At 36.0% G+C, this 24,996-nt stretch overlaps 1 protein-coding gene across 2 annotated transcripts; it reads left to right on the top strand.

The window, feature by feature from the left end:
* Positions 1-7,894: 7,894 nt before the first annotated feature.
* Positions 7,895-23,126, top strand: LOC105059145 (mediator of RNA polymerase II transcription subunit 15a). Of its 2 annotated transcripts, XM_073249860.1 has the most exons (12): positions 7,895-8,281; positions 9,082-9,193; positions 10,590-10,710; positions 13,208-14,563; positions 16,374-16,440; positions 16,474-16,510; positions 17,705-17,779; positions 17,930-19,354; positions 20,740-21,084; positions 22,070-22,264; positions 22,342-22,430; positions 22,534-23,126. In XM_073249860.1, the coding sequence occupies exons 1-12, from the start codon at positions 8,166-8,168 to the stop codon at positions 22,736-22,738; spliced, it is 4,143 nt and encodes a 1,380-aa protein (XP_073105961.1). In that variant the 5' UTR covers positions 7,895-8,165; the 3' UTR covers positions 22,739-23,126. The 2 variants fall into 2 exon arrangements, with proteins under 2 accessions (XP_073105961.1, XP_010940665.1); XM_010942363.3 differs by having other exon boundaries at positions 16,374-16,510.
* Positions 23,127-24,996: the final 1,870 nt, after the last annotated feature.

The raw sequence follows: 24,996 nt of genomic DNA, 5'->3' as shown, positions 1-24,996 counted from the left end.
AAGGCACATACCACAGCTATAATGTTCTTAGAATATTGCTAATTTTAGATCCATGAGCGGAACATGATACTAAAATTTTTTTCATCATTCCCTGAGATTTGCCTTCCCTTGTACTAGATATATGTTAATAAATTTTATGAAAACATATAAAATTTTTATTGTTAGCAATATTAATCGAATTCAAAATATCATAAGTATTTTGCCCTGTTCCTTTTTTGGCAACAAGAAGATCAAAGAGCCTCTATATCAAAAAGGCCCTATGATCTAACTTATCAATCTCTGATAAAGCCTATTGTGCCATAAGAACACTCATAATGACATAGTCATTAAAACATTTATTAGCAATCAGCTATGCACAACTAGCAACTGACCTATTAGTGGTTGGATGATCCATGACCAGAAATAATTTGCTTGGTTCTTTGGCATACCTAGGTGAAGAGAACATAAAATTTGTTGCATGATTGTTAATAACACTAGCTTTGATTTGACTCTTAAAGTAGTCCATAAATTATTTGATATGTTCTGTCCATGCACTCTTCTACATGTTTAAGGCACAATCCAAAATGATCATAGCATGACTTTAAATCATTTAAGACAAATTCATCAATTGAGTGATTAAAAAAAAACATATATTGACTAGAAGAGTAGCCAAAGTATGATAATTGAAAAATTACAATAGAAAAAAGATAGCCATGAAATACAGCAACGAGTAAGTGGTTAAAAGTACAAGCAGCAAGATGCATGTATGCCCGATGCGATGCAAAAGTCTAAATTATATCCTAAATTGAATGTTGTGTGTAGAGAGTTTCCTCATCTAATAGCCTCATTAATCAAGCATTTATAGAGACTATATTTCTTCCACAAATAACTATATTTAGATACCTATTTTCAAAAAAAAATACTTTTAGATAATATATTATTTTTAGCAGTAGCTATATTTTGGTCTGAATAACTACTTTGGAAAAGGCCACATGTCAAATTAGATTCCTTAGACGAGTGATCAGATCATTCATGATCAAAATATTGCTGATTAGAATATATTTAATTATTAATTAATATATTACTTGATTTGATAAAATCAATAATTAATTTCTATTGCATATTCCCTGATTGACTAAAACTTATTATTTTTTCTTTCGACCTCCGACTTATCTGTACTATTGATAGAAATGTTCGCAACCTCAAAGTGATAATCAAACAATCACTTTTATCTCAATAGCAGTCTCATTGAAGCAATCCCTACCAAGACCATCTTCCTTCAATCCATAGTAATTAGTAACTCCAAAGAAATTCTTCCAACTTTAATTAAAAAAAAAAATCTTCCACTTGCCAAAAGTTACAGGCTCTTGTAACTTTTCCTTCTAATTAATGATTAGTTTATCACTTTGCACTTTCATGTGTTCACTTATCACCGTCAAATCAAACTTAAAAAACCCATCATTATATATGAACAAAAATCATATGGGACAGGCGCCGGAGCAAAAAAAATATGGGACGGACTTTCTATTTTGCCATACCTCCCCTAATATTAATTTTAAATAAAAAATTCAAAAATTTTTTTACTAATAGAACTGTTAATTTTATGATTAAAAAAAATATAACTTTCTCTTTCTTCCTCATTTTCATAATATATTTTTTATCAATATATACTATATAGCAGATAATACATACCAAGCAAATTAATCATCAAATAAGTTATAAATATTTTCAGATAAATAGATACATAATTTTTAGAATATGGATGTAACCAATATATAGTACATGGTCAAATGATATACATTTAATATATTAGTCATCTAGCAACACAATATACACCTCCAAGCAAACTGATTACAATTTTGAAAATATCATGTTCATAAGTACGGACTACATAGCTTAATGATATACTCATCAACTTCCTGATATATATTACATGCTTCTTTAATGTACATCTAGCAATGTCCAATGTGCACCTTAAATTAAATTGATACACAGTTTTCAGAATATATTTTTTACCTAGAGTTATGTCTCAGATCATTGTTGGGTGTATTTTAAAGAAACTTGCAATACGTGTAAGGAAGTGGACGAGCATGTATTATCTAGTAATATAGCATATATTGATGAATATGATGTTTCGAAAACTATATATTAAATCTTAAAGATATGTATTGATTCTTTAAATACTAATTTGTTAAATGTGTACAACTTGGCTATGTATTGTATATTGGTTAACTTTATATTCTGAAAACTATTAATTTATTTAAAGATATATATTGATTTGCTAATATTTAGTGTATTTCATCTGACCATATGGTATATATTGGTAGAAAGCATATTCTAAAAATTAGAAAGAAATAAAATGCCATGCTTTATCTTAATCACAGGACTAATAACTCAATTAAGTAGAAAAAATCTTTAACTTTTAGGTTTCTTATTTAAAATTGGCATCAAGGAGACATGGCAAGTATAGAACTATATGATATATGGAGTAGATTGATCATGGTGGCCCAAAATCTAAAACAAACATCAAACACAAAAAATATTTATAAAAAATCAAGAGAAAAAGAAAATTATGGAAGAAAAACTTCAAAAAGAAAAAATAATTTATTCAAAAAAAATAGAGACCAAAATCTTATAAAAATACCTCATGGAAGAGTTTTGATATGCAAAAATAATCTCTCATTTATCTTTCTTTCTATGCTTCTCCACACTCTTCCACACATCTCACACACTACAAAAGAGACGCTAATGATCTCTTTAAATAGAGCATCATATGAGTGAGATATTTAAGCCCTATTTAAACTCAAAAAATCAAAAATCTATTGAAACATTAACTCTAAAAATCTTTAAAAGAAAATAATTAAATAGAGTTCTAAAGCTATCAAAACTAATAGCCAACTAAAAATAGAATCTTAATTGGATTATGACTTAGCAATGTATCCCGACACTCCCCTCATTACAAAGTCTATGTTGACAATATTGCATTTATCAATATCATGAAATGCTATAATAGTCATTGCCACCATTCAAATAATAACGACAATATATAACAATTTATTGAACTAATAATTGAACGGAACTCCTTCATGGCTCAAACAATAATTCCCCTATTGGCTCATCCTTTTTAATGCATATGTCGAAGAAGATGATGTCCCATAATATTTTTTCTCGATATTAACTCTATAGTCACAATGCCAAGATTCCTTCGAACATCTAGCTTATCCCAATGAATATCATGTTGGTGGTTGTAATAATTATGAGCATCGGCTATTATCTATACACTAGTAAAAACAAAAGTAGAACTTTAGTCGTATTCATATACCTTAACTGAAGAAGTTTCGCTACACACAGTTGATTTCTATATATATAATCAAATCTTTATGCATAGAGTCTTCTAATAGTTTGAATTTTGGAGTAGCTTTAAATTAATTGATGTATGATAAATCTTGTATAACAAAAATCATCTCCACCAAGTATATCTTCATGCTACTTTTTTTCAAAACTATTTCCAAATCATCCAACTTTTCTATTAGAGATATCTGGCCAGAACACCACAACCACCACAGGACCTTTTCGATACCACTCGCATTATAGTAGAAAAAAAATAAAATAGAAAAAATACAATCAAGTATGTGGAACAGTCCAAGTGCTACCTCCATGGAGCATGCAAGCTTCATTAGAAGAAAAAATAATACAAAAGGAGAACATCCTCTCCCAACTCTCTGTATATACATCTCTCTCAACTAAAAGCTATCCTCATAAAAGCTCTCTTAAAAGTCCCCCAAAAAGACCTTCTCACAGGCCTGTCAGTACCAGGATCTTTGACGCCTCTGAATGCTTGCAGTGGAGCGAACTGCTACATCGTGCCAATCCATAGCTACTCTGTCTGACGCTCTACTAGGCTCTCTCTGCATTTGCTCTGCCTGCTGTGCACACTTGGTGCCCTGTCAGACTCCTCTCAATGGCTGCACGAGCCTCCCACACATTGATGCCTCCACTGATAGCCGGACTCCTCACGATTGCACACGACATCCTCTCGATTCTCTATTGGCCACAAGGCCCTTTAAAGGCCTAAAACCATACATGATCAAAGACCCTCTCCTGATCGAACTCTAGAAGCTCAGCCACCATTTGATCTAAGCTGGAAGCCATCTCATCTATCGGATCATGCATGATCACGCCTGATCAAGCTTTCCAGCCTTCAGATCAAGATTGATACATTCCCTAACTATTGGATCACCTCTCGGATGAATACCCATCCGATCATACCCTGATCCATGATAGCCCCGCATGAGCTGTGAGAAACCACTGGAAAACCATCTCTAGTCCATGATGGATCGCGAGAAACCAGTGGAAAATATTCGCCTGATCCACAAAGCCTCCCATGGACCGTCGGTCCACGCACCATGCGTGGACCACATGGAGTCACACGAGCTGCACCAACTCACTCGCTTGGGCCAGGGCCGCGCACCGCATGTGCCCGCACTCGCCAGCGCTGGGTCGTGCGCCCGTGCGTCTACGAGGCTGGGCTGCACCGTCGCTGGCCTCTACCATTCTGTGGATCGTGCCATCTGTTTCGGACTTCTCTCGCATGTGTCTTCACCATTTGGACTCCATTTGGGTTAATCTTATGCTCGTTGGACTCCGTTCGTCGTCCTAGACCTCGCTGTGAGCTTCTTGTGGATCGAATTTGAGATATTTTTCCTAACACTTTGCATCCTCAAATGGATTAAATTTTTATGTGAAACATCCAGATCTTGGATAGCTTCAATATAAGATTTTTTTACATGATTTGACTCCTTATTATGGATCTCCATAATGGAATCAATTGTTCTTTGACTCTTTCAAAGCAATTCTAGAATCTTCTTCCAAAAAAAAAAACAATTCTAGAATCAACTGGTCTTTCAAACATAATCTCTTCTGAATTTGATATAGTATCTACTTGATTAAGTTTTGTTTGCTTCAATTTTTCTTTTAGACTTGATTAATCTTCAAGCTCATCAATCTTGCAGTATTTTGTCTTCTGAATTTGATCCAGTTTTTAGCTGATAAAGCTCCTCCTATTTCAAATCTTCATCTTTAAACTAATTTTATTTTTTTCTAAATCATTAGAGAAGTTTGGAACTAGAATCTACTCTTCAAATGATTTTTATTTGGGATATTACATCTTGTATGCATTTGAGTGGGCAGCCGTAAGAATATCTCACCTTTCTTTGACTCTTTTACATCTTAAATATAAAAATAATCTTCTTTATCATCTAAATTTGAATAATTGATATTATCTTCTAAATTTTAAATTCCACTTTCTTTTTCACAACTTTATCATTGAGGGTATCTGTTGGCATTGTTGACTCATCCAAGATATCCTATAAATCGTATCTTTTTAAATAAGATTTGACAATAACTTTCCATGTTAGATCACCGATATAGTTCAACTTATAGAGTGCAATGGGATTTGTCGATGTTGGTAAGATTGGGCTTCTCAAATTCATTAACATAGAAGATGCTATAATGATTCACCTCTTGAATTACCAAAATATGAGTTCACAGGTTTGCATCGCCACACAAGAGATTATTGAAAACTCTTGAGCCACGTTGAGCTATGAATACAATAATCACCAATAATCAAGTTACTGCTTTAAAAATTATGCTTCGAATAAACTTGAGTGAAGTCACAAACAACTTGATTACTCTCCAAATCTATAGATTTGATATCATATAAAATCACAAATATATGGACCACCAATATCAAAATTATATTTTTGATACTATATAAAACGGCATGCTACTTTGAATAGATCGATCGTATTGGTTCAAGATGCAGAACAAATATCAAATATAAAAAATAATTATAAAAAATAATGAGAACAATAATTATGAAAAAATTTTTAAAAAAATAAATTTATTTAAAAAAATAAAGACTAAAACCTTAAAAAGATACTTTTGAAAAAATATCCACACGTAAAGATAATCTTTCTTTTCGCTTTTTTCTCATTCTTTTCTGCACTCTTCCACATCTCTCACACATGGCAAAAGGGACGTCAACGTGACACATTTCAGCCCTACCTAAACTCAAAAATCAAAATATTATTAAAATATAAATTTATTTTTTTAAATAATTAAATAGAGTTCTAAAACTATCAAAACTAATCAAAGACTCGTGTGTTGCACAGGACCGGATGTATGAAAATAATTTTTCAAATGTTGTTATCCTATTTCTTAGATGTTGCTGTATTCTTATTATTTTTTAAATTATTATTAATAATAAATTAATATTTTAAAAATAATATTTTTATTATTATTTAAAAAAATAATTTTTAAAAATAATATTTTATTATTAGTTTTTTAAAATTAATATTTTAAAAATAATATGTTATTATATAAATAGTATTTTTAAATTAATAATAAAAATATTATTTTTTAAAATAATATTTTGAAAAAAATAATATTTTTTATTATTATTTTAAAATTAATATTTTTGATTTAAATTATTAATAATAATAAAATAATAATATTTTTTTCTCTCTCTCCTTAAATATTTTTTTTCTTTTTTTTTTCTTCGTCCTGTTGCCCTTGCCCCCACAACATGAGATCCAGGTCACGACCATCCGTGCCGCCCCTGCTGCAGCCTCGCCCCATCACCGTCCATGCTGGATGTATGAAAATAATTTTTTTCGATATTATTATATTTTTATTATTATTTAAATTATTATTAATAATAAATTAATATTTTAAAAAATATATATTTATTATTGTTTAAAAATAATATTTTTAAAATAATATCTTATTATTAATGTTTTGAAATAACTTTTTTAAAAATAATTTGTTATTATTATTAATAGTATTTTTAAAATAATATTTTGAAAAAAATAATATTTTTATTATTATTTTAAAATTAATATTTTTTTGCTTCAAATTATTATTAATAATAAAATAATAATATTTTTTTACTTTTTACTTTTTTCCTCTCCCTCTCCAAATATTTTTCTTAAAATTAATATTCTAAAAAAGTAATATTTTAAATTATTAATAATAATAAAATAATAATATTTTTTTCTTCTCCTCTCTAAATATTTTTTTTCTTTTTCCCCTTCCCTTCCTCTCATCGTCTTCTCCCCCACCCCCTGCCCCCGTTGCGTCCCTCGACTCTGGCTCCACCAACCCCCCTCCTCTCTCCTCTATGGCCCTGCTCTGTCACCATCCCCTCCTGTTTATTCTCTCGGCCTCGGCGAATTCGAGCCCTACAGCTCCGTGTGAGCATCGACGACCGCCCCTCCCTTCTTCTGGCTTTGATGCCACCAATCCGGCCCCACCCCACCATCGTCTGTGCCGCACCCAGCTCCGTACGACCACCAAACCCCCTGCCCCCCCTTCTCTGACTCCGATGCCACTAACCCCCCTCTCCTCCTTTTCGCAGCCCCGTCCTGTCGCTATCCCCTCCTATTCCCTCACTCAGTTCTGGCGAATCCGAGCCCCCACGGTTCCGTATGAGCACCGATGACTGTCCCTCTCCTCCTCTAGCTTTAGTGCCACCAACTTCCCTCCCATCCCCTCTCCTCCTCCGACATCGCCAACCCCCCTCGCCTCCTCTCTTCGGTCCCGACTGCGAGTAGTCGCCGATGCTTGTATGGTTGTTGGCTTGGAGCAGTCGAGCAGGAAAACTTGGATGATGGCTGAGATTCGTTGGTGTTCGGATGGAGTCGCAGAAGTTTAGGTCATGACGTTTCTTAGGAGATTTTTGAAATCGATGAAAGTTTTTCAATATTTTTTTTTAAATGGTACAATCAAACATATTTGAAGAGTTGAATTGACAAGATTCTAATACTTCTCTACAATATATATATATATATATATATATATATATATATATATATATATATATATATATATCGGCGGGCATTAGAGGAAAAGATTGTGATGCTGAGTACGATGAACTCCCGGACTCCGAGTCCAGTTCGAATTCGGAGTTCACCGTACTCAGCGTCACTATCTTTTCCTCTGGTGCCCGCCGCTATATATAGGCGTTAACAGGGACTGCGTCTGTGTGGATAGAAACTTGGGACTTCGAGGGGGCGGTCTGCTTTCCTGTAGGAGGAATCTTCCCCGTTGGTCGTGCCGCCGATATTCGCCGCCGATATCTGCCTTTTGAGCTTTGGCCTTTGCCGGAGGCGTTTCGGTCGCCGCGGATGGATGGGAACAGCTGCTGGCTCGGCCAGGGGGAGGCTTCCGCTGCCGACGCCGCATCCGGCGACTGGAGGACCGAGCTGCAGCACGAATCGCGGCAGAGGATCGTCAATAAGATGTGAGTGGATCCCGGACCCTTTTCTCGCGTCTTTCTTTTGATTCTTTTTAGGTTTTCAGATGAATCGGGGACATGCATGAGCGATGGATCATTATTGGGCCGGTGGTTTCTTAAATCTTGATACCGTGATGCTTTCCAGGGTCGAATTTTGTGTGTGTGGAATGATCCGCTGGTCACAGCGAGAAATTTTGAGTCTATGGAATAGTTTCCTTCCTTCTTTCCTTCCTTTTTTTTTTTAAAAAAAAATTGTCGGTATTTGTTCTTGTTTTAGAACGTGTTTAGGTGTGATTAATTTCGGAAATAGAAGAATTCGTTTGGAAATTTTCGCTGAAAGATGGTCTGCCTGGTGCTGGTATCTATGGTGCACATATCGAACTGAGATGAAAACGGTTGATTCTTGGATTTAAGGAAGACTTTGTCAGAATGTATTAGCATGTCAGATGGATTTCAATCTTGATGTGTCATCTGGGCAGAACTTGAATGCTGTGTGTATGTGTTGTTGGTTGGGGGGGGGGGGGGTTGCTGGGCCAACTTGTCTGAGCTTGTTAAGAAAGATGTCCAAAACTTGCTTCATTTGATTTTCCCTAACTTTATAGATTTGAAGGAATTCATGATTCCAATCTGAAATAGATGGGTTTGAGCTTGTTCTAAGGGTAAGCTTCCTTATATATATGGACGAGTCCTCATCCATGATATCTCTGCAGGCATAAAGTTTTCATATTTATAGTCACTGCATCCTCTTAATAGTTTCTGCATGAAATTATACTCCGTTATTAATAACATATTTGTATTTTTTGCAGAATGGACAATTTAAAGAGATACTTGCCTATCTCTGTGCCCGAGGGCTTAAAGGAACTTAAAAAAATTGCTGTACAATTTGAAGAGAAGATTTATAATGCAGCTACAAGCCAGGTGCATTTATTTACCTGAATTTCAAACCTTTTTTTTGTGAGTCTTTTATGTTGCAAGATGAATTATTGGTTCTATAAGCAGTCAAGCATCATTCTTTCTTAGTGAATGTTCCTACAAATTTAAAGTTAAAACTGCAACCATGTTCCAGTGTGTGTTCTGGAAAATATCTTTGGCACTTGTCATATAACCAGGGCCTGAGGGACTCGAAAGAGTCTCCTGGAACTGGTTATCATTTTATAATCAAAAGATTTTAGTGATCATGTACATGCAGAGTTCTGAAATGCTCAACTGCAATGCATGTTTACCTTATCAGGAAGTTAATTAAGTTACCCCTGTCAGGATATGTTTGTTTATTTACAATTCTGGTCAAGATAACAGTCATATGAAAAATGTTGAGATGGGTAGAATTGAATAGGTTTAGCAGCAAGAACTCATAATGAATTTGCTGGCCATTTGGAATTGAGTAGTGTGAATTAATACTAATAACATAGGTGGTACAAAGATACATATGCTTGTTTGTATACAGTTGACAGTTCTCATCAAGATAAGTCATGCCAAAATCACTGAGATTGTGTGGTTGCGGAATTTGGCCATCTGGAGTTTGAGAATTAGTGTGAATTGATTCTAATGATATGTTGTAATAGTACAAAAAGATTTTTTCTCCCTTTATTTCTCTGTCGCTTTATGTTATTTCAAAGTGGATGGAGCTGATAGGAAAGGTCAATTTGTCTTCTTTCCTGTTCCATGGCTTTACCCATGTCTTTGGGGGCATGGGGGAGGGTGGATAAGAGATCGAAGGAGTTCAATTGATCAATGAAATATGAAAAATGCATGGTCTACAACTATAAGGTGCAGGTGTTACACTTTTAGTCAAATCATGTGGGGGAAGCTAGATTTTATGTGAATTAATCGGTATGTTGGCTATCATGATTCAGCATGCTATGCTGGCAGTTATAGGAAGAATTGTTACTTTATCACCTGGCAGTGTTTACTTCAGCTTGTCAAGAAAAAGAAGGGAAGGAAAAAATACCTATGTTCTGTAGCTCTTGCTGAATTTACACATATTTCCTTGACTTTAATTTGGCTACTTGACCTACCTGATGTTGGAAGCTGTCTGCTATTTGCTAATCTTCCACAATGCAAATCATGCTTTTGATTTCCTTTTGTCTATTAATTTTAAAGACTTGATTTTTGAATTGTTGGATTTACCATGGTAAGTATCTTTGAATAGCTTATACGGGCCAAACAAACTGTGGGTGACAAATCAGTACCCTTACTCATAAATATTCATTTTCTTGGTAAAAAAAAAATGCTTATATCTGTTTATTCCTCTCATTCTCATTAATCTGAATTGTCAGCTTTCATGCGAAGTAATTTTCTGACTCTGATATTGCAGGCCGATTATCTGAAGAGAATTGCTCTGAAATTGCTTTCAATGGAGGCAAAGACTCAGCATACGCCAATTAATCCTTCAATGGTGAACACCGCAATTCCAAACCAAAATCCTACAGTCCCAGGTATTGACTTGAAAAAATATATTGCTTCTTAACAATGCAATGTCACAAAAGATCCAAAGGAAACTCACTGATCCTATTCCATTCATTTTAGCATATTATTGTTTATTTTCAATTGTTTATATTTGATGTATGATCGACATGAAGCTGATAAATGCTCCGAGCTTGTTCTATATGTGAAATATCATTTGACGTTGCACCATGTACATTCTTCCTACCTTTGGTCTGGTTTTATTTAGTGTCTTTTTCTGTATAATTGTACAATTTGCTTCCAATGTTCTTTGTTAGTATGTTTTTCTCATTCTTTTTAGTTCTTGTTCTGCACTTGTTATTCAATAGTTCAAGTGGGTCAAGGTAGGACAATATTATATGAAATCTGGAACCATATTTAATCTGGTCCAACATGATATTGGGATTCTTCAATCTATATACCCACTGACACATTACCCCCATGACCCAGCCCATGCAACATGACCCAAACCCAAACTATCCTGACTCTGACTTTTTGACCCAATCCTTGCAACTCTTGATGTGCCAAGTTTAATGTGAATATTCTAGTATTAAAAGGAGAGCAATGGCTCTCAAAGTCTTTAAACCAAGCTCAAGACCCAACCTGATCTGAGTAAAACTTTATTCTCATGGTGTGAGTAGTCCAAGGCTTGACCCACATCTGACATAGTTAAATTTTGGATCAAAAAATTTTACCTGTACCTAACCCAGACTAAAATCCCTGACCTAAATCTGATGTGAACAGGTGCAGGTCAGACCAAGTTTTGTTTCGGGTCCAGTTTTGCTACCCCTTTTGTTGCTATAAAGGACTACCTTGTTGTTTACAAAGCTTCAGTTCATGCAGCTAGGAGCTAGTCTCCACTGTTCCTTTAGACTGGATGATGAACTAGATGAATAGGAATGCAGTCTCCCATATTTTGTTAAACTGCATAAGTGGATTGGCATGTCAATAGCTTACAACCAAAGGATTAAACAAACTTGCAAAAGCAAAGGTTTATGTATTACTTGTTTTGGTCAAGTTGGTTAGTGGTCTGTACAATATATGTTCTGTTTTGTACTTACACTGGACAAGCACTAATATTGAAAGTTTTGCGAGATATTTGAAAATTTGCAATTTTGATATGCTTTGATATCTTTTGATCCCCTAACCTTTTCTTGGTTTATTTTATAAAAGCTTCTTTTTTGATGGTAGACACGCTTTAACTTGATCTTTTTTTCTTGACCAATTTAAGCCATTTTAGCATCCTTTACCATACCAAAGATGTGTGATAAATAACTAATTAGCATGTCATACGCATGCATGGCACACCATCTAAAGAGGTCTAGAATAAAAATTAATATGAATTGGCATCGTACTCGATCAAATAGGCAATAATAGAGAATGGAACTCAAGTTTGAAGGCAACTATCATAAGAGACCACATTGCTACTTCTAAGAATAATAAGAGCGATTTACATGAATGAAAGTGAGCAACCGACAAAAGGAAACAAGGATATTAAGCAATAATCTGTGCATACAAACTTTGACTGTTAGCAGACAGTAGCCAGTTAACTGAAAAACAGATTTAATTTGCTGATAGATTATTTTCCCTTTTTATGAAATCTGATTTTAATAATAATAATTTTTTAAAAGCACTGGGCATGGGCATGTGAAATTTCACCTGCCACCTGACAATATCTGTTGCTGAAAGAAAAGGAGGAAAAGTTTCCGATAGCATATTCTAGAATTTACTACCTTTTTGATATAAAATCATCTTCCACAAAAACACACTAACATTGCTAATTTTCATGCCAAATTGCATTGAAATGTTGAAGGAACCACATTTTTTTTCTGGCAAAATCCATCCACTTTTTATGAAAAATGAATATTTTCATGTTAGTATAAAAATCTAAAACATGTCCAGATCAATTCTCATTTCTTTGCATTGACCATTCATCCTCAATTCGAGTAACCCAGAGTAGGATCAGTGCTAATGTCAGCTAAGGAATGGTTTTGCTCCCCATGTCTTTTAAGCTATTTGTACGACTCTAATTATCATGTGTCAACCTCTTTAAGCTTTATGGTAAGTCTCTTTCTTCTCTAAAGATGCCTCAGCTAGGTATGACCTATATTAGATATGCTCTGGTGTGTTGGTGTATGTCTAAATGTCGGATCCTTTCATTATCCAAGAATTTCTTCTTATGCACCTATGTCTGAGTGTCATATGAGTGCCCTTTTTCAAAATATTGGGGCAGATACTTGTCTTAGAAAATGGGTCTAAGGGTATAACATTGATCCATGAGGTTGACATTAGGTAGAGAGCCTGTTGTGAAATTCTTTTGACTTTGCTAAATGGCACTTTTGTACTAAATCCAACCCTGTACGGATCGTATAAAACTTGTTAATTAAGGTTTGCTAAGTAGGATGATTGCTCTCGTGACAGGCTTTTATTTCTATACTGCTTTCTCAAATCTGTCAACTAACAACCACCCTGGTATCTTTGGAACAACAGTGTCTATCGGCAAACAAGGGCAATCATTAGTGACTCCCATGGTTAATCTGCCTGCAGCAAGGCAACAACTTCAACCTCAAAACTTTCAAAACAATACATCAGCTGCTGTACAAAGTTCTGCCAACCTGCCTTCCGCACTATCATCTGTCACAGGTCACAGTCAGTCCTACATATCCAGTGCTGTTGGTCAGACATCCAACCTGCAGAACATGCCTGACATATCACAGAACTCTGTAAGTAATTCTGTAGGGCAAGGTGCACCACCAGATATTTATGCCAATGCGCAATGGCAAATGCAGGAAAGGCAACAACAGCAACAAATAATTTCCCAACGGCAGCAGCAATCGCAGAATCAACTTATTTGCCAGCATCAGCTTCAACGACAGTTACTAAAACAGAAGTTGCAGCATTCTTCACTTATGCAACAGCAATCTCTGCTGCAGCCAACACGACTGCAATCTTCTCAACAATATGTGATGCAAATGTCATCAGGTCTTCAGTCAGGCCAATGTAGTATTCAGCAGACACAGCCTATGACAATGCAGTCTGCTGCACAACCTGACTTTCAACAGAATCAACTGAATCCAGTCCAGCAATCAGTGCCATCTTTGCTTCAGCAACATCCACAGTCAGTTGCCAGACAGCAAGCACCACTTTCTATGCATCAACAAACACCTTCACTTCAACAACAGCCATCTCCAGTTCCTCAGCAATCAAATTTATCATTGCAGCAACAGCAGCAGCAGCAGCGGCAGCAAACAAATATTTCAAATATGCAACAGGCTCAACTGCTTGGACAACAAAATCATGTCCCAGACATGCAACAACAGCAGCAGTTGCAGCGGAGACTGCCAGTTCAGCAGAATAGCCTTTTGGGCATGCAACAACCTCAGCAGATGTTAAATCAGCAAAATATTTCTTTAAATCAGCAGCAGCAGTTAGGCTACAAAAGCAACATATCAAGGGTGCAGCAGCACCAGCAGGAGCAGCTACCTGGATCCCTTCCTAATGTTTCAAACATGCAGGTACATCAGCACTCGATGCATATTTTGCAACAACCTAAGACACTTACACAGGAACAGCAGGAAAACCAGCAGACGTCCTTGGCATTGCTGCAACCACAAGGTCAACAATCCCAACATCAGTCAACACAACAGCAAATCATTTCTCAGTTTCAATCTCAGCCTGCACAGTTGCAACAACAATTGGCAATGCAACAACGACCAAATCCCTTGCAAAGACAGATGCAGCAAAGGCTTCAAGCTTCATGTGCCTTGCTTCAGTCTCAGAATGCAATTGAGCCACAGAAGCAATTTGTCCAGGTGCAAAGAGTGCTTCCAGAGGTCTCTTCTAGTAGTAAGTCTTGGAATTTATAAATTTTTCTTATACTTTTGCATGCAACCAATGGATATTTTATAATCCAAATTTAACCTTTTCTTCACATTCCTTTTGGTTGTTTTATGTTATTTGTAAAGTAATCTGCTACACCATTGTGTATCTCACCCACTGCCTTGATGTTTCATCACATTCCCAATGTTCTTGTCACCTAACATGAAGCAGGAGTGGTGAAACAGCAATCTCAATTCTCAAAAAATTAGAAAGCTAGAGAGTCGATGGAAAAATCATATAACTCTGTGAAAGAAGAAATAAAATGATACACTCACATATTTATTGGTGCGATGACTGTCTTAGAGAATTCTACATACACCCAAAAGTGGGTGAGGTGGGTGATGAAATATGAATTATATTGTGACTTGAATTGTCTACCGAGGGAACTCTTCTGTATTATGTGAATAATTATTCAATGCTAGTTTTAGTGAATCAGACCCTTCTGTCTAAGACTGGTGAATACTGAATGACGATCATGTCTGGTTAAGGTGGGCGAGCAGTGCCAGTTACATCAGCACCTGATATTAAGTCATTGCTTTGCATATTTTGTTCGGTTCAAAGCAATAAAAGGATCCCTATTTTTGCTTTCTAGGCTCTCTAATTAGGTTTGATGGATAGCCTTGTTTCGCTTTTCCTTTCCTCTCTGTGACATTTATGAGCTTCTTGTTTCTTGGCCTGTGATTTCCTATTGTAGCATTTTAATCTGCTAATGACTGTTGCATTCATTCTCTGCTGGGTTTTCAGCAAATGGTCTGCATTTTATTCTCTTGTTTTCAGAACCACTTCTTCCATCTAAGGACTTGCATATTATCTTCAACTGGTGACTTGCCTTTCTTTCCTTTTTTGGCTAGCTGGTATTTTTCATGTACTTCATCTGTTTTGTCTCTTGTCCTGGGTCCACTGTTTGACTTTTAGCCTCTTCAACCTTGTTATTGTTTGGTGCTTGACTGCTTGGTTTGATCCTCAACACAACTGCATTCAGATCACCACTGTCTTTCTATCTTGGGTTTTTAGTTTGTTGGTGCCAATGACCATGCTGTATGGGTAGCTATTCTCTATGCATCTGGCAAAGGTCTTGACATCTGGGGCCTCATTGATGATTTTTTGTTTCTTATTTCTTCCTCGTCTATAATTTATAATACTGCCTATAATCCGTAGCAAGCATAACTGGTGGTCCCAGGGATAAAGAATAACAGGTGTTTTGCCTTCTTGTGTTGAATTGGTTATTAATTGCACTGCAAAGTATATTTCCCGGCACATGCCTGCAAATTCTATTTAATTATACAAGATTGTGCATTTTGTTGTCTCATTTTCTTTATGTTGCTTGTTCTTCTATCATGTCGTGATCCATGGATGAGATACATTCTATGAAATAATTCATGATTTTAAAGAATCTCTGACATCACTTATGCCATGCTGAACAAATTGTGCACAATAATGTGTAATGATTTGAGGAGGCTAGCATATCCATGATCTGATAAGCTGACAGGCTTGCTTTAAGGGTTGCATGAAGTTTGAAGGCCAAGTGTTCTTCATTTGTAAATAATTGCATAGTAATGTTTCATCATTCCTTCTTTGTTCCTTATACATCATAAAGGCTAATTTGAAAAGCCTTTGGAAATTTTGGTTTACGTAAATAATCTTCTCCTTTGTCTAATCTGATTTCAATCCCACCACTTGAAAATTGAAAATATCCTTACCAAATGATCGAGTTATAGGATGAATTTCCACATATATTTTTATCCTTCATGATATAGAAAACCCTTTTCTTCTGCAGCATCAGTGGATTCAACAGCTCAAATAGGACATGCTGGTGTGGATTCAACAGCTCAAACAGGACATGCTGGTGTGGATTCAACAGCTCAAACAGGACATACCGGTGTGGCTGATTTGCAGGAGGAGATCTATCAAAAGGTAATGTCAAAACAGTTAAGTCTTTATGCATTATATTCTGTTCCTTCTCTGTAATTTTTTGATGTAATTTTCAGTTTTTTCACAAGTTATGAAGTTGAAAGCTTGATTCATACCGTTGTGGTCAGTCAAGGGTTGAAATTGAGGGCTAAATCAGCACCAAACAATCCACAATTTGGATACACTAATGATTTTCTAAATGCTAACATATATTGTCGACTCATATAAAGGCTAAAAAGAGAGGCTAACGTTTCATTTTTTGATTATTTGCATAAATCTATACTGATTTTGAATAACCATTCTTGTATGTCTGTTTAAAATAATTTAGAAGCATCTGACATCTCCATATCTAATTGTAATCAGTAAACACAGCAAATATCCCCTGATTTTTCATATTGGTCCTTATGTTTGGAAATAAAGTTTTAAGATTCTGACTGCTCTGTGCAGTATGTGATAAACTCATAAACTTGGCACTGTTGAACAATTACCTTTCTCTATAGCCCTTTAATTAATACATTCCCTGTTTGGCATGTTCTTATCACTTAAATTTGTTTCTTTCATGCAATGTTAGTCTACCTTCTATGTTAAGCCAGAAGTTTAATTACTTAAAGATCAAGATTCTTTGACAGCTCATAACATCTGTAGCACTTCCCAGAAAAGTAAGTAGAACATTCTACTTTCCTCATTCTTATATAATTTACAAGATGACTTAAAAGAAAGTTGATGGATGGCCATGTATGGGATGTATGTTTTTGTAGTTTTGTTGACGATTTTGAGTCACAGACCTACAAGAAAAAAATTTAGGAAGAGTGACAAAATTAAGAAGTAAACCTAATTGTCTGGGTGTGAGGGAAATTTATAAGTCCTGAGGTTGAAAAATAATTCATGAGAAGTTATAACTCCATCTATAATATTTTCTGTTAGTTCAGATTATGTTATCTGATGAAAAATAGTGGCATCACAAATTTTTAGACCCAATTCACCAATCTTCTAAGCGTATCTACTGATAAGTGACAACATGAATTGAAGGAAGTCTTATTTCTTGATGTCAATATACATTGGTAAATTTTATGTGCTGGGGACATAAACAATTGGGTACATCAGCTCTATAGCTTCTACAATTAGAATATAAGTACATGTATATATTCCTGTGAAGCTTTATCATTCATTTTTTTGATTATATTTCATTGATGACAGATAAAATCCATGAGGGAGATGTACTTTGCTGACCTCAATGAGCTTGACCAAAAGATTACTTTAGAGTTGCAGCAGGTTCTAATATCTCTTGTGATTTTGTAAAAGAGAATTTAGATTTTCTTTAAAACATTAATAGAAGAAGTTCTTGTATTAAAGACAAGCTTCTACTACCTTTCTGATGGGGGATAACTTATGTATCTATCTTGGTATTTTTATTGTCCGCAGCATGATGCTCTCATACCGCCCGCAAAGCAGCCAGAACAGCATGAAAAATTGAAAAGATTCAAGATAATGTTAGAGTGGATTTCAATGATTCTACAGATATCAAAGAATAATATTCATACTGGTTTGAAGGAAAAACTTCCTATGTACGAGAAAGTAATTGTTAATGTTCTAGCTTCCAATAAAAAGAAAATTATACCATCACAACCACAGGGCCAGCAACAATTCCAGCATCCTGGTGGACTTGCTCACTCATCCCAGGTTTCTCAGCTTCAGCAGCATGACAATCACATGAATCAGGTGCAACACATGAATTTACAAGGTTCAGCAACTTCAATGCAGCCAGCTGCTGTGACTGGCATGCAACATGTATCCACGCCTTTGCCAACCCACTTTGGTGTTCCAACAACATGGCAGAATATCACAAATGCATCACAGCCTGGTTCTATTTCAGATTCAGCTCAAGGTAGCTCATTTAGTTCATTGCAGCAGGGTGCTATGGGCTCCAAGCCACAAGGTGGTGGAGGATCTGTGCCAAGTACCATTAATGCACCTCAACGGATCAATGCCAATGCTTTGTCAAACAGCTCTATGAATCCATTACAACCTAATGCTATCCTCATGCAACCAAGTTCTAACACACTACCGCAGCAGCATTTTAAGCAGCAGCAGCAGGAACAACAACAGCAATTGATGCAAACTCAGCAAATGAAGCAGCAGTCACAACAGCACCATTTGCAGCAACAAGTGCTTCAGCAACAGCAAAAGCAGCAATTAATGCAGTTGCAGCCATCACTGGAGCAACAGTTGCACCATCAAGAAAAACAACAACCAGCACAGATGCTGGCTCACCAAATGCCACAGCTTCACCAGACAAATGAAGTCAACGAGTCAAAAGTAAGACCAGGGTTAGGAATCAAACCTGGTCTTAATCAACAATGTTACTCTGTTGGCCAGCACCATGGGTATTATCATCAACAACTGAAGCCAAGTGCTTCTGGTGCTTCTTGGCCAATTTCCTTGCCTCAAAATCTTCAAGTCTTATCTCCTCAAAATTCACACCATGCTTCTCCTCAAGCTGATCAGTGCAGTTTGTTATCTTCTCAAGTAAAAGGTGGAACCCCTCTGCAATCAGCTGGCTCACCCTTTGTTCCATCTCCTTGCACTCCCATGGCCCCATCTCCTGTACCAGTGGATTCTGAGAAACATCTTTCTGGTATCTCACCACTTACTAATGCTGGACATGTTGGACATCAGCAATCAGCTCTTGCACCACCTCAAGCACTGGCTGTTGGTATACCTGGCATATCAGCCTCATCCATTCTAGAAGAAAGCTCCAGTCCAGATGGTAATCAGGCTAATGCATCAAGTAAAGCTCCTGACAAAATGAGTACATCAGAATGGCCTCTAGAGCGCTTAATTAAAGTGGTTGGTCATCTTTTTTACTGTTGTTTCTTTCCATGTTATCTTATGTAGAAATCTGTACTAATCAAGTTGCATCACATCTACTTCCTCTGGAAGGGGTCAACTGTTTAATCACATACTGTATTGCCTAGACTAGCACAAATTTCTGTAGTTGTTATTGAGCTTTACATTTTTTGCGCAATATAAAACTTTGGTCTTGCTTTGTTCAAAAGATATTGCTTATCTGACCTTTATTCTTTACATCTTCTATAGCTTTATATTCAATTAAGAAATTGAACCTTGCAGAAATTCACGAGTTCATCTTTTCCAAGGATATGAAAAATCACAGTATGAGGGTTGTATAGGTTTTCCTGAGGGATGGTATTCCCCATGACCATCCTGCATTCCAGCACTCTGGATGCAGTGTGTCCTCATTCCTATCTTGACCAGATTTAAGGTGGACCCAGAGTAAAATGGTTATTTGGGCCCAATAAAGCACATATCTCACTTACATGGTGCACAAAACCCTGTTCAGTGCTAATTCCATGTACGTGAAGCAACAAGGAAGGAAGAGGGGGGGGATGCTAACCCCCCTCCTCTAGTCCACACAGGACACCTACATGACCCAGGGGCAGTCCCAGTCCCATGTTGGTGCTGGAGCTGTATGGTACCAGTGGTACTGTCCCTTTCCGCTAATATTTGAATCCATGATCTTATACGCCGTACTAAAGAAAGAGAATAATATGAAATCATATAATTTTTAAAAAATACAAGTTCATTGTAGAATTCCTGCTTACATTCTTGCAATTCATTGAAATTAAAGTAGAGTTTGGACTTCTTAGCGACTTTAGTAAATGGATGTATCGATAATATACATCTAGCAGTTCAACTCTTTAATGATGTTATTATTGAGTAACATCAAGTTAATGAAATTAATGTTAGATTCTTATCATTTAAAATTTTGGAAATTTGTGCCACATTTGTTTCTTGTAGGACGGCAATATAATGGTATTGACATTTAAATATCTTTTTAGTGTTAAAAGTTCTATTTAAAGAAAATGAATGAAATTAAACCAAATATTGGCAATGATAGGTTATATTCTAACCCAAAGAACATTACAGAAATTGATCCATTTATGTAAGTTTCGTTAGATTATTGTTTTGGGTGCAAATATGAGAGAAAATTGCATTCATCACTATTGAATCAATCCAGTTTTGCTTTGATCATTCTTGATCAATAAACATGTCTTTGCATGCTCCTGATCCAGATATTTTTGGTTACATATGATTTTATTAAAAATAATTTAACATCTCTTCATTCAAATCTTTGGTAGTGGGCATGCATGATGCAGTGTATTTTCTAGAGTTCAAGACTCAGAAATGCCCTAACACTCATGGAACTCTTTCAGGTAAAGTCATCATCTCCAAAGGCTCTGAGCTCTGCCATCAGGGATATTGGACATGTTGTTAGCATGACTGACAGAATAGCAGGTTCAGCACCCGGCAATGGTTCTAGGGCTGCTGTTGGTGAAGATTTAGTTGCCATGACCAAATGCCATCAGCAAGCTAGAAAATTCATGTCACAAGATGGAATCTCTACAGCAAAGAAAATAAAGCGTAACACAAATTCCATGCCCTTGAATAATATGTCATCGGCTGGCAGTGTAAATGATAGCACCAAGCAATCTTTTGGTTTTGATACATCTGAGTTCGAGTCAACTGCAACATCTCATGTCAAGAGGCAGAAAATTGAGGTACATATTATCAAGATTATTTCTTGAGTCTGACAGTTATTCAGTTTGTTTTATTGAGTTCTTGGTGTATACATTTTCTTTAATGTGGCTTTGATGATACTTTGTAATTTTAAAGTCTGGTAATAACCTTTTCTATCAGCTTCATGTCATGAAGAAGTGTGCTTATATACAAAATTTAAAATTTATATAGTTTGTAGTTTTAAAGTCTGGAAACATCTACTTTTGGTATAGTGTTTCTCAAGCATGATGAAGTTTAACCACTCTTCAATTTAACAATACAAGTCAAACCGACAATCATACAATAGTAATCTGTATATGTGTAATATTAATTGGATTACACATTAAATTTTATATGTTTGGTAGAAGGCTAGGTTTAGAAAAACAACGAAAGGCTATCCAAACCAGAGATCCATACTGTTGATCATAATCTATTCCATTAAGAATACGTAATAATAGTGCATATGTCTTGCATGAATAGATATACCAAAATTATGTGCTTTTTTTTTTTTAAATTTCTGCATTTTAGTTATCCATTCTCTTTCTTAGCTTTTTGTGAGTTTGCTTTTTCCAAGTTCTGGATTTTTGCCTTGAATTGCTCCAAGAGGCTGAACTTGTCATTATGCATGGAATTTCCTCGTTCAATTGACTCCACCAGGAGTCATAGGTATTGGGAATCTGACGGCAATTTGTGTATTGAGAGTTCTGTTGTCAATATTGGTCGGAGGTGTGATACCTCTCTGTTTATAAATAACAAGAAAAAATGGACAAGAAAGATTTTGAAGGGTTGAAAATTTTAGTGGTGAAAGGGGAATTCCAGATGTTTCTAATAATATCATAAATCAGTACACATCATTTTCCGGATGGAATTATGCATAATTACCGGTGTTGCATATCTTGTAGATAATGCTTTAATATAGCCACCCCCTGGGAGCTGGTCAGGGCATCAAAAATCTCAACATTACTGAATTGATGCATCTGACTGCAGGTAAACCATACTCTATTGGAAGAAGAGATTAGGGAGATAAATCAGCAGCTCATTATTACAACAGTCAACATAAGTAAAGAGGATGCTGATTCAGTTGCTGCTGCATCTGATGGAGAAGGAACGGTCATCAAATGTTCTTTCACTGCAGTGGCTCTCAGTCCAAGTTTGAAGTCACAATGCGCTTCATTACATATGGTAAGTCTGACAGGGATAGAGTTACATATGTGCTTCTAACATATATTACTTAGCATAAATTATTTTGCTTTATGCAGAGTCCGATTCTGCCTCTGAGGTTGTTCGTCCCTGCAAACTATCCTAAGTGTTCCCCTGTTCTCTTAGACAAGCTTCCAGATGAATCAAGGTGGGATGTGAAAATTACATTTATGTGCTCATTTGTCAAGGCAATCGGTTTCATTTAATGAAGGTTAAACTAACATATAGCTTTATTACATTTGGACTTGCAGTGGAGAGTCTGATGATCTGTCTGTCAAGGCAAAGTCAAGATTCGGCATATCCCTCCGCGGCCTATCACAGCCCATGTCGCTAAGAGAAATGGCGAGGACTTGGGACGCTTGTGTGCATAAAGTCATTGCAGAATATGCCCAGCAGACTGGAGGGGGGAGCCTCAGCTCCAGATATGGCGTTTGGGAAAATTGTGTGGGTTCTTGACCATGCCTCAAATGATGTACAGATTTTTTTTTTTTTTAATTTATTTATTTAGTTCAAGATTCCTTTTCTAGGCTATTAAATTAGCACCTTGGTGTCTCGTAGTTCATCATTCCATAAAATATGCTGTTCTGGAGTTGAAGCAAGCTGCAGGTACCTGGACCTAATCTGGGGTCCAAACTTTTTCACAGTTGGTATGGATATTGTTGATGTAAATGTTATGCCAACCATATGAAGCATCAGATATCCATGCAATGGTTTGTAATTACAGCATCTCCACCATTGGATATAAAGGCTCTATATATGCGACTGTGAGCTGTTGGTGGAATATGAACTTGTGAGCCTGTTGTATGTGAATATGATGGGCGCGGTGGAGTAACTTTCGTTTCAACTTCCCATATCGATGCAAAATGGGCCTGTGAACGTTTCTGTGCATGGTATCCCCATTTTCTCCTTTTATTCTCAACTGATTTCATTCATATGATGCACCGTGTGGCTGCCGGCTCGTTCACGTCAAAGAACATGTATTGTTGTTTAGAAAATGAATTTTTGAACTGAAATGTCTGAAGAAAAGAACACTGATTTCTAGTCCGATATAGCCTCTGCATTCCAAGCAAATTAAACATTAAACTTTGCAATGTTCATGCTCTTTTCCCTCAGCTCTTTATTCTTCTCTGGGGTTTACCCTTTCAAGTGAGACTTGGAGTGACTAATTAGCAAATTGCGGATACATTCCTTGAAGACACTAGGATACATTTGAAGACCTATTGATGAAGTCCTGTTTCTCTGTGCTATTTTTACATGGATTGAAGCTTGGTTTTTAGCTGGACCTGATGGTGGGAGTTGGTTTCATTCCAAGAAATACTCATGCTAAAATTTGCCGGGGTTTGCCTGTCTTAGATCAATTCTCCAAGGCTCTTGCCACCACAAAACACATCATTGAGGCTATGGAGAAATAAGGTTGTCTTCTGATAATTCTGATAAGCATGATATACATCAAGGTGGGTGATCATATCCATCGTCATTGATCATCCACAGGAAGTAATGCAGTTTGAGTTATGTTAAAAATAAAGCCACCTGTTAACCATCAATTTTTTTATGGAAACATCAATGATCCTATCATTATGAGAGAACAAGACTAGACGTGACAAAAGTGAAAAATACATTTGCAGCTGCTACTTGGATGCACCATCTTTGCATAATTTATCTATCATTCGCTTGATGGCAAATGCAGCCTCAACCTGAGACGTAACTATTTTTTTTTTCAGCATTTCCTGTTGCTTAGCATGCTCCATCTTCCGTTTACCCCATTCTTCAAGAGCTAAATATCCATAGCATGCTTTTAGACAGTTGCAGAATACTATGATGATAGTATATACATTGATTACATTCACTTTGAAGTGCCTTTAATATTGTAATACATTGATAGAAGGTTGCCATTTGATTGATAATACATTTACTGCTATGATTCATACCCGCGGTTATTTTATAAGAATATGCATAATATATTCTATGATTTATAGAGGAATTAAGTTTTTCAAATGTGGATCCCATGCCAATTTTTTAATTTGCAAGCCCAAATAAATTTTATTAAAAGATTTTTGAAATGCTTTTAAATCGTTAAAATAAAATAGATTGTGTTATGTTGGGACAAATAGGAGAATGTTAGGCATGATCTAATTCAAACCAATGCATAGGTGGCCTTCACTAACATGATACCAGGATTTATTTTATTTATTTATTTGTTTATTTTAATCTAAGTTCTGCATTTAAGATAAAAGCCTCCGATATAGTGATAGGACATGGTTTGGCACGGTGATGATGAGAGATGAGTTTCAATGTAATGGTATTGAAGATAATATCCATCTTAATTTCAATAATTGGCTATGATAGCAAGGCGTATTACAAAAGGATATCTTATGGACTTGGTTCGAACTCATTTGGGTGTATTTGTGAGGTCCACAGAAAATTCTCAGAATTGGGATTTGAAAACTAAAGTGGGTGACAATGAGCATATGCAGCTCTTGTTCTTGTGTTATAGCTCGACTCTCTGGACCAGTAAATATAATCCCGTCTTCTTTTACATGATTCTATTACCCACACAGTTGAATATAGCTGTCTATCATAAAAAGAGGAGAAAAAGAATATGAGGATTGAGGACGGGCACTCAGAAGGCATGATTAGCCGATAATGATAGTTTAGCTTTTTTTTTTTTTCTTAAAAAAAAGAGGGGGGTGGGGAGAACTCTCGTCTTAAAAGTC

The sequence above is a fragment of the Elaeis guineensis genome, chromosome 16, assembly GCF_000442705.2.
Source record: "Elaeis guineensis isolate ETL-2024a chromosome 16, EG11, whole genome shotgun sequence".
In the NCBI taxonomy this organism is placed as follows: Eukaryota; Viridiplantae; Streptophyta; class Magnoliopsida; order Arecales; family Arecaceae; genus Elaeis; species Elaeis guineensis.
The sequence above is the reverse complement of the archived record's forward strand: the minus strand, read 5'-3'. Positions and strand labels throughout refer to the sequence as shown.

Coding starts and splice junctions, on each gene's coding strand:
- LOC105059145 (XM_010942363.3), top strand. CDS start 8,166: ATGGATGGGAACAGCTGCTGGCTCGGCCAGGGGGAGGCTTCCGCTGCC. Junction 10,711..13,207: donor CCAAAATCCTACAGTCCCAG/GTATTGACTTGA, acceptor TTGGAACAACAG/TGTCTATCGGCAAACAAGGG. Junction 22,265..22,341: donor AATGCGCTTCATTACATATG/GTAAGTCTGACA, acceptor TGCTTTATGCAG/AGTCCGATTCTGCCTCTGAG.